At 33.3% G+C, this 10655-nt stretch overlaps 3 protein-coding genes across 6 annotated transcripts; 2 read left to right on the top strand and 1 right to left on the bottom strand.

The window, feature by feature from the left end:
- The first annotated feature begins 383 nt into the window (after window positions 1-383).
- LOC144474324 (protein Abitram) lies at window positions 384-3485 on the top strand. The gene is made up of 3 exons (XM_078189058.1): window positions 384-878; window positions 957-1028; window positions 1145-3485. Exon 3 carries the CDS (start codon window positions 1371-1373, stop codon window positions 2235-2237), a length of 867 nt encoding a protein of 288 aa, XP_078045184.1. The 5' UTR covers window positions 384-878; window positions 957-1028; window positions 1145-1370; the 3' UTR covers window positions 2238-3485.
- Coq2 (ubiquinone biosynthesis protein COQ2, mitochondrial) lies at window positions 2453-4886 on the bottom strand. 3 transcript variants are annotated; one of them, XM_078189040.1, is made up of 7 exons: window positions 4778-4886; window positions 4261-4664; window positions 3984-4150; window positions 3778-3925; window positions 3342-3535; window positions 3094-3282; window positions 2453-3013 (listed from the first exon to the last, which is right to left on the bottom strand). In XM_078189040.1, the coding sequence occupies exons 2-7, from the start codon at window positions 4601-4603 to the stop codon at window positions 2834-2836; spliced, it is 1221 nt and encodes a 406-aa protein (XP_078045166.1). In that variant the 5' UTR covers window positions 4604-4664; window positions 4778-4886; the 3' UTR covers window positions 2453-2833. The 3 variants fall into 3 exon arrangements, with proteins under 3 accessions (XP_078045166.1, XP_078045172.1, XP_078045158.1); XM_078189046.1 differs by having other exon boundaries at window positions 4730-4852; XM_078189032.1 differs by having other exon boundaries at window positions 4261-4832.
- A 36-nt stretch (window positions 4887-4922) lies between these two features.
- Dak1 (cytidine/uridine monophosphate kinase Dak1) lies at window positions 4923-8908 on the top strand. 2 transcript variants are annotated; one of them, XM_078189079.1, is made up of 3 exons: window positions 4923-5077; window positions 6027-6367; window positions 6463-8908. In XM_078189079.1, the coding sequence occupies exons 2-3, from the start codon at window positions 6047-6049 to the stop codon at window positions 6751-6753; spliced, it is 612 nt and encodes a 203-aa protein (XP_078045205.1). In that variant the 5' UTR covers window positions 4923-5077; window positions 6027-6046; the 3' UTR covers window positions 6754-8908. The 2 variants fall into 2 exon arrangements, with proteins under 2 accessions (XP_078045205.1, XP_078045195.1); XM_078189069.1 differs by lacking the exon at window positions 4923-5077 and having other exon boundaries at window positions 5915-6367.
- Window positions 8909-10655: the final 1747 nt, after the last annotated feature.

A 10655-nucleotide genomic window follows, 5' to 3' on the forward strand; every position in this document is an offset into this window, starting at 1 on the left:
AAGGCACAGTTAATTATTGTATTGCCCTGAATACTGACGCGACAAAATGAAAGAATGTTGCAAATGGATAGTACAAACTTCATATCTTTTACTGAAAGATAATTAAACCGAATTTATTTATGCAGAAGACCAGAATTTCTTTAAAAATGGCATTTATAAATTAAAACGAGTCGTACTTCATTCTTCAGAAAAAGATATGAAATTTACTGTATATACTTGCAATATTTAATTATTCTCCCACGCTACATTCAGGTCAATGCAATAATGAGCTGGACCTTATCCTACTCAATTTGTCGAAATATTGTCTACAAGCACATACGATCGAAACATAACTAAATGTTCCCTGAACAGCGTTCACTAATTCGCTGGTAAATGTAGTCGAGAATCCTACAAGGCGAAAAATACAAGTATATAAGAGCATCTGGTGTACGGATACGCAAAAGAGTTAAATTGCAAGCACGGTGAAACGATTAGGTTTTTCGTTCGTGTAGACACTCATAAAGTTGAATAGTAGGGATAGAAAGGTTCTTGAATTGAGAGTTGGCTTTACATTCAATTTTGTAACTATGCAAATTTATTAACACTTTACAACGAAAATGTTAAGCCTTTGAATGTTTGTTATTATATACGATTTATACATAAATTATTTAGGAAAATATTTGTTCTGTCTATTCATCTATTTATAATTGTTTTTATGTATGACATAACAGTTATTTTTTTAAATGGTGTAACCGAGTACTTTTAATAATACAGATTAGTAATATATAATACATATATACATACTTGTAAAATACATTATGCAAAAGTACCGTAATCTAGCAGCTCATAATGCTCCTTGTAATGAAGATTACCACAAATTACAAGACTGTCAATACGAGGTATTTCACTAAAATTGTAACTTATACTCTTCGAGAAATTGACATAACCTGGGAATTTTGAATTGTACCTTATTGTAGCATCCGTTTGGGAGATTCTTCGGCAACTGCAGAGATTTGGAAAAACAATTGCAAGTTTGTATAAGAAAACAAGTAAGTTTCATTGATTGTTCACTTAACGTATAATTAACGTTAAAAAGTGATCCAATCCTATATTTCAATGTTTACATTCAAATATCCACATTTTTAATTTTGCTATATTATTTTAGTTACAATCTAATAGAATAAAAAACAATCAAGCCTCTAACGAAAGGTTAAAGAGAATGCAAAATAAGAAAAAAGAAGAGACTAGTAATTCAGATTAGATTCACAGCTTTAAAAATAATTTACTCCAAAATTTGTATTTAATTGAAAATATTTTGTTTCTGTTGAATGAACACAGAATAAAAATATTTTTGTAGTAAACATTTACTTTAATCATTGCATCAATCAACAATGAGTATAAATTTAAACAGCGAACTATTACCAAAAGAAACAGAACTACTTGATGAGATTAATATGAAAACAGAAGTAAAGTCTGAATGTGAAGAAAATGTAAAATTAACTGATGATGAAGATGGAAAAGAAAATTCACTATTGGAGAATGATGAAGATGATAACTTTTCATTTCCTCCAGACAACGATGTTGCAGAAATGATAGACAATGTACATTACAATGGGTTGTTTCCAACAGTTACAGATAGATATTTTACTGCTTATTATAAATTAAATGTACAGAGCCCTGCTGATGATATTTGTATTTTACTGCACAGTAATCGCATTTGCATGCTGACTCTAGCTCCAAGTCACACTGTTTTGCAAAGTAACAAAGAGATAACAAATATTAACTTCAAAGTTAGTCAAAAGCTGGATAGGGTCATGAACAAAGTTACAGGGAAAGGCAAACATGGAGCCCAACCTCTGCAAGCTAATTCTAACATTTGTATTATTTCTTCTTCAAGTGGGGAAACTTATACCATAAAGTGTTGTATAATTGGAAAATTGGTAGAAGTGAATGAAGCATTACTAGATAATCCAAAACTGTTATTAGAGCCGCCACACAAGGGAGGCTACTTGGCTATAGTGTTACCAAATATAAATCAACTGGATCAAATGAAATTATCTTTGCTAACTCAAAAACAATACGACTTGAAAATACTAGAACGTCAGAATTCGATCAATCATGTCGAAATTTCGATGAAAAATGATTCAATAATGACTGATAAGAGCCCACTATTAAATCCTGCTGAAGATCAAAGCATGTTGCCAAAAAGAATGAAATTCTCTGTTAACACGGATATGAAAACAGCAAGTAAAGTATGAATACAAAAATAAGTAAAATTAACTGATAATAAAGACGAGTAAGAACATTTGCTATTAATGATTGATGTAGGTGATCATCTTTCATTTCTTTCAGACAACAATATAGCAAAAATTATGTTACCTGTAGTCAGTTGATTTGATGTATGAGAATATTAATTGTACTATTAATATCTTATGTTCTTAATAAACACACACTTCTCGAATAAGAATGAATATTCGAATGCAAAGGATCACTTTATTTCTTATAATTTCTCTTGTTATAACTAAAGTGGGATCAAATTCAATTCAATTATAATTATCAGTATAGATTAATAGAATCTTTGGTCTAAACTTTAGTTTGTATCGTTACTTTCGTATATGTGTCAATTTATTTTCAACACTTTTGCGGACGTAGAGTTATACTAAAAATAATATGGTACAAATTATAGCAAAGAATTCACGCTGTTTTTTTTACATATCTATGTGTACGATTTGAAACGCATATCTTTGTTTCCTGGAGCCAGCCAGTTATTCACAGAAGTTTATCTTGTACAGTTTAGAATACGCAATTATCGTTGTTCATATGTAATACAATCTCAAAAACACTTGAATTTAATTTATCTACTCCTCATTTGTTCATTTTCCTGTTCTTGTTCAACGTTATCGTCTGCTTTCTTCGTTGAAGTTTTTATTAGATTTCCTAACACAATTCCAGTAAATAAGATCATTCCTACCCTGTGATTCGAAATGAATTTTTTAGCGCAGTCCGTTGGATTATTAATGTTTAAACTGTATATCTAAAAATAAATTTGTATTGATGGGCTATTATTTAAACAATATTGTTCTTATTCAAATATGATTTTAAATCACATCATACCTGATTAGCAAGATGGACACCAACTAATCCCACTGCAGTGTAATATGGCCAAGTTTGTGAGACTATAATACCCGATGTAATTAAGCTAGTTATCATGGTCGTACTGAATCCAGACAAGTACACTTTAGTTTTATCTCCAAATTTTAAAGCTGTCGATTTGATACCTACTATAACGTCGTCTACTTTGTCCTGTAATGTAATAGTAAAGGGTAAGATGATATTAATAGCAAGAAGTTACAAGGATTTACCTGATGTGCATATATAGTGTCATATAAAAGTGTCCAACAAATTCCAGCAGTGTAAAGGGGCAGGCACACGGACCAATTGCATGATCCTTGTACAGCAGACCAGCCCAAAAGAGCACCCCAATTGAAAGTCATTCCTAGCATCAATTGTGGCCAAAATGTTACCCTTTTCATAACAGGGTAGAGTATTACTAAAACTGTAATTAAAAAATATTGAAAATTTAACTATATTTTAGTATTTGTATTAACAGTATTTCTAAATTTTAGCCAATGAACATTATCAAATAGCAATTTATTATATTGCCCAAGAAATTTACATTTTTTTGTGTTTTTATAACTATTGGGTAATTCTTAAAACAGTAAGACGGACCTTCTACTTTAAAATTGATGATTATAAAATTAAGAAATACTGTTCTAAAGGAAAAATAAAAACGTATACCTATTGAACTTGCACCCAATATTATACTATAAAGATTTAAGTGTAATAACACTAGCAATCCTAAACTTAACTGGCTTCCAAGGAAAACAAGCGATTGAAGAGGTGAAATTTCTCCAGTAACCAATGGTCTATCTTTTGTTCTGGCTACCTAACATTGAAAGATCTTCATAACATTTAATCTTGAGAGTATATAAACTTAATATTACCATTCCATCGATATCTTGATCCCACATATCATTTATTATACATCCGGCTCCACGCATGATGAATGCACCAATTCCAAAGAGTGTTAAGAGTTGCAAATCTGGCAAACCTCCTGGTGGTGCAGCTAATGCTATGCTCCAACTGCATGGCCAAAATAATAACCAAGAACCTATATAGACAAATATTTAACAATTAATATCTTCTGCATATTAATGCAATAAAAAATATATAACATTGTTACCTACTGTTAACTGTATAATTTCGGCTATGTTATCTCACCTATTGGTTTGTCCATCCTTAACAATTTCAAGTACGGTCGAATCTTAGGTGAACTGTTGTTAACTAATTTTGTGGCAAATGTTATATTTTGTTTCAATGATGTATTTGATGGTAAAGGATGCATCGTTTCATTGTTTGGCTTTAACGAAACCTCAACGGATTTTAATAGATTTTCCGTCGACGCATAGTTTCTTTTATGATCGTCATAATTAAACAACGAAGTATGAACTGTATTGCATGGATGCAATTGATTGACAACATATAATCTTTGACTAGATTGTGGATATGAGGCTAGCAGTTTTCTGGATGAAATAAATAATTGACATCTTCGCATGACTATCATTATTCCGTTCTATAACTTTCGTATATAAATGTTACAGATCTAGCATAACCTCAACTTTTTCCTGTGGTAATTTATTTTGTTATATATATACATATATAAATAACTGATTATAATCGATATATTTACAATTGTTGTATTGTCATTCAAAATTCTTAAGTCATTGTAATAACATACTTGCCGGCATCTTTTTACATTATGTAATTAATGCAGTAATCTGCGCCGCAAGGTTAAGTAGTCGTGCTTCGCGAAGAACGACACCGCTGGATACCGCATGCATTCGTTACATAACCGTATGCCGCGTATGCGGTTCCGCTATCATCGGACTCTGACTGTAATTGACTTACATTCTCGTGCAGTGACAGTTGACAAAATGTTGTACATATGAACCTGATTTTGTCAAGATACTGTTTAAAATTTTGTTGAACATTATAAAAACATTTTAATAACTCCACGCTACTTCGTTCATTTAGATACGTAAGTATACGTTATACAAATTTATAACAAGGAGTAACAAAGGAATTTAGAGTATATATACATATGTTATATTTTTGTCGTGCAAAGAACCTTATAGTTTATATGATTAGACTGCGGAATTTGTATTTAAACATGTATGTATACATATACATGCATATTAAAATGTATGAAGATTTTCTCTAACTTAATTGTCTATTTTGAATTATTACGGTAATGGATTACGTTAGCTTTCTATTTCTGTCGTCTTTTATCAACGATTATAGGATTATGATTCGTTGACATATTGCTACTTCAATCAGTATATCAAAAATACTATGCAATTAGTAACTAATTAGACTGAGACTCCTTTCGGGCAGTTTCGTTCCATCTAGGGGCAGTACATATGCATATGATATGTATGTATGAAATGTCGAATCACAAGATGAAATTGTTGAAAATAAAGAGAATAAATGATTTTTGCCGTTTTTGCCATAAGACGCAATGTATAACATCGCAAATATGTGATTTGAAAGGAAACCAGAGTATTCCTTTCTTAAAATATAAAAATAGATTTATCGACGGTATAAATATGTACATTTTGAAATTAACAATAACGCCATTTCATGTTTTTGTCAGTGTCGATGATACTAAATAGTTTCTAATTGTATTTCGAATAGAGAGCACCATTTTTATTGTAAAAAATATCCGTAGTTGTAAAATAGACGAAATATTGCACATAAAAGAATTGTTTTGTTCTTTTGATTCGATTGCACTTCGCTTGTATAATTGATCAATCCATGTCGAACGTAAATTGACAATGTTCAAGCCAAAGTTGATTATCACAAAACTTCAAGCAAACTAAAAGTGGCGCCATATTGCTATGGAGAACAAGACTTGTTCGATCGGTCGTGAAAGAAGTTTAATGTTTCGTTTACGATAAGACATATTTTTATGTTAAACGTATTTACAGCTGGACTGCGATTATTCACGATGTCCACAGTCCCAAAAAACGAGGTTTTATTTATACTGGGAGGCCCTGGCTCTGGAAAAGGTACTTTGGGTCAATGCATTATGAAAGAATTTGGTTATGTGCATTTATCTGCTGGTGACCTGCTGAGAGAAGAACGTCAGAACACGAATTCGATGTACGGGGAATTGATAGAAAATTTTATTCGTGATGGAAAGATTGTGCCTGTCGCAATCACTTGCAGCCTTCTGGAGCAAGCCATGCAAAAGCATGATAGTCCTCACAAAAGATACTTAATCGATGGTTTCCCTCGAAATCAGGATAACGTGAATGGATGGAATGAGGTATAGTATTCACATGTTTATCATTGATAATAGAATTAATTAAAGAGTAAATTTTTATCTATTCCAATTCACCTTAACATATTTTGTATTTACAGACAATGTTTGATAAATGTACAGTAAAAGGAGTATTGTTCTGCGAATGCAGTGAAGAAGTATGCACACAACGCTGCCTGAAACGTGGTGCTGGAGGAAGTGGTAGAACTGATGATAACAAAGAAGTATTAATAAAGAGGCATGAAACATACATTATGGACACTTTGCCCATAATTGAATACTACAAAAAGCAGAACTTAGTGTTTAAAATAAATAGTATGCAGGAAAAAGATACAGTATTTGCAGATGCAAAGAAAATTTTAGAAAAAATAGGTTGGGCATCCAATGAATAAAATCATTTCTAATAATCCTAGAGGGATTAGGGATTACTTCAATTATGTCTAATGTTTTACTGCTTAAAAAAAGTAAATATTTTATGAGTATTGTTTTCATGATATTAGTACAATGATAACCGTGCATTTTATTCTGTTGCCTTTATATTGAGATATTTTTCTTTTTTTTCTATATTTTACTAAGGATATATGATCAGGATTAGTCTTCTACAAATAACATATACTTGTTATGCATTCCCTTTTTTACAATTTTACATAAAATAATATTATGCATTGTATAGATATAAATATATAAATATTTATATATATATATATATATATATATTTATATATATATTTATATATATGCAAATTTAAATAACATGAACAACAAAATCAAATAAAAACATATTGTATTTTATTTTCAGTATTTAATTTTATCATGTCATTATATTTCCACAACTATTTCAGACGAGTTTGTTACTTTTTAACATTTTATCATAATTTCAAGTTACATGAGACAGCCCCTGTAGAATGGCAACCAGATGTAGCAGATGCAGTTGACGTTGCTAGCATTACGGGGACCATTTACTAAAAAGATACTTTATAAATGTAACACGGTTGAATTATTGATCACATGTGAGAACATGCTCAAAACACAATTTTTCGGGCCATTAGTTCACGTTAGCACGTTAACACTTTCGTATCACGAGGAGCGTTACCAACAGGACTTTACACGAAACTTTACTAGTTTCTATTAATTTCGATTAGTTTCTAGTTCCTCTTGGTTTAAACGAATTATTCTGTTTTTAATATCTGTTGCAGTTAACATTATTTTCTAGAATTAGCAATTAATTTTAAGTTCAAGAATTCTTTAATTTTGCATTTATAACTCTGGAACACCCGGTGCATAGCACAAAAAATGAATACCTCAATCAAGCTACAAAGTTGAACGAACAATTTAGAATCGTATCAGCTCTATTATTTCTATATATATTTTTAAGTTGCATAAATTTCAGTTATCTTCATACCAACAGGTGTATCGAATTTAAAGTCATTCGGGTGATCGATAACATTTATACGTCACGTATTCCCTCTCTTATGTTTATTCTAGCTCCCATTTAGAATTTTGAGGCACCCTATATAGATCATTGATGAAGAGTTTTTTGATCTAGCTACAAAGTAGCATTGTGGAACTAGTTTGGACTAGTTTTGAATTGTTACTCTCCGTGTAAAATGCAGCGATAGTGATACTTAACTCGTCCCACGAAATTCACTAGCACAGACGAATTAATTCGTCGAATGAAGTTCATAAGGAGAGACGAGCTAATTCGCTCCATGAGATTGCGAAGTATTAGCGAGGGTAGACTAGTATTTTCGTACGCAATTTTAAAAATTTGTATAAAACAGCATTTATTTCGTCAAGTGTAACAATCACAACTGTATATATGTTCATTAAGAGGACGCTTAAGATTTTTGGTAACTGCAACTATGCTGTTTGTTAAAATTTGTGAAAAGTTTCGAATCCGAAGCGATGTGGTTTTTCACGTGGTGGTAAATCACCCGATACGCAACAATGACTCGGTGGCAACGACCTCTTTTTATATCGGCACCGACAGAGGTAGCGTGGAGCCACTTTTTTTGTTGAAGAGAGATAACAGATAATCTCGAATGAGGAAACAAATAAATTTATCGTGGGAGAAAGAGACGAAGGAGTAATTCGGCGAAACGTGATCCAGTCACCGAGGTATCGTGTATTCAATTTGTAGAATTGATATAAGAGAGAGAATGCGAAGAGGAAGCTGGAATTCTGCATCGCGAAGGAGCATTGACTTCTTCCGTTGCCCGATTATAAAACCGATCCCCGCCACTGTGTGTTACCGAAGTTAATGCTCCTTCGCTGTCGAAAGATCGACCCGTTTTCAACTTTCTCATCGTGCTGGCCAGAAATCTGTATCGTTAATGAGCCGCCGCAAGAAATTCTGATCCGTGAAAATAATCCGGCAGTCCAGAAGCATCCGTGGCGAATTCTATTTGATCGAACGTGTGTTCCTGAAACGTTAGCTACTAATGTGCATAGTTAGAAATAGACCATGGCCCATCGATTTTTTACTAAAATAAGAGAAACATGTCTTTCTTCTAATAGAAATAAAATAAAACTGTTACTAATTTCTTATTCGTATCGTTCCTTACACATTTGATTCGCATTCTCATTACTCAAAATGAAAATCAGATGCCATTAATCGAAAATATCAGGCACTTTGCGAACGATCAGTTTCGCGGAATTTCCCTCAATCGCGGTTCAATATCAATCTGGTAATTACGCGTCAGAGTTTCGAGTCTAATGACCGAGCCGCGCGATTCCCTTGTATCGATTATCTGCAATCATCGGGCAAAAAAGCCGACTTATCGGTCGTGCCCTGCCTCTCTGATCTTTGCGCCTTAATTTCCAAAAAAACAAAATATATAAAAAGACTCGACAGTGGTTGTCCAGCTGGTATTATCGGGAAATCACGAACGATGTTAGTCGTTATCGTTCGGTGTTGACGTTCGCGGTGCCGCCGATGTTATCGCGTTGATCGATCGCCTCTTTTCTTTTCGCGAGCGTGACACTTTCGCGAGATAACGCTAACCCTGAAAAATACATTGCTGTTCTGGGATCAACGAACTATTATCGATTACGCTCGATGGTCCTCGTTCTTTGACTCGCTCGATAATTTCTCGCAGACGTTCGTCGGTCAAAAGTCCTTACCGATTTCGCGAGATCCTTTCGATCACGATTGCACAAATCCGATGTTGCAACGTATCTTCTTATCCGGCAGACTTTTGCTACTTATGTGCCTTTTGAAATTGTTGTGGAAATTTGTTACTTTGTGCGAAGAACTGCAACTTAATGTTCAGAAACACACTGAAAAGAAACAGTCATCCAGCAAATAGCAAACTTCTATATACGATGTCACTGAAGATAAATAAAGTGGAAAATTTTAAGGTACGATGCGAAAGGAACTTTCGTTCGGACTAGGGAAAGTTTTCTCGAAATAGGACTTCAAAGACTTTCTACTCTTTGTTGATTCCTAAAGTAGAGAGTCTTTGAAATTTTTGTAAAATACTTCAAGAAGCATTAAGCAGACGCAGAAGTTAGAAAAATCACAGGGTGAGGGATCGAGAAAATTATTATCTGCTTCCTCGTTAACCGAGGTCGTATAGGCAACGAACTGCCGAACCTATTACGTAAACGCTTCGCGTAGGTGTTTAATTTGAGGAAAAATACCGCGGAAAATGCGCAGACAGGTTCGTCGACCGAAATCACGCGGGCGTACACATTTGCGCATCGAGCGTTTGCTACGAAAATGTGTAAAGGCTCGTAACAAATGCGTTACATATGGAGAAGTGCATGTGGCGTCCTAATAGATTTTCATAGATTTGTGTAGGAGCGGAAACTCGGATGACGCGCGAAAACCGAGAGAATGGCGAGTTCGGTGAATTCCTGGGCTATGATGTCCCGAGGACAGTGTCCTGAAATTAACAGCGTAGAAAGTTCAAAGAATTTACAAAGCGCATTTAAATAGACTTTCGAGGCCATCATGGCCCTAATAGAAATTATATTGCCTTCATTGTCCTAATGACTCATTCTACACGAACTATTTGATAAATGGCAACAAGGCATTGCTAGGAATGACGGAAACGTACTCGATGAGAACATAATTGCTGTTTATGTAGATTTACGTAAAAGATTATTACTTTGTTACAGTTACGATACAGAAATCAAGATTGGTTTTCGTTTACAGATGAGATAATTGTCGCACAGCTTTTAAACAAAAATGGATAATTATAGCTGCGACTGTGAATAACTATAAAAATAAGCTGTAAAGCTCGAATAATCACATATCTTCTTCTTAAATTGTCCATTTTTATTTACAAAC

Source organism: Augochlora pura, chromosome 2 (assembly GCF_028453695.1).
Source record: "Augochlora pura isolate Apur16 chromosome 2, APUR_v2.2.1, whole genome shotgun sequence".
Classification (NCBI taxonomy): domain Eukaryota; kingdom Metazoa; phylum Arthropoda; class Insecta; order Hymenoptera; family Halictidae; genus Augochlora; species Augochlora pura.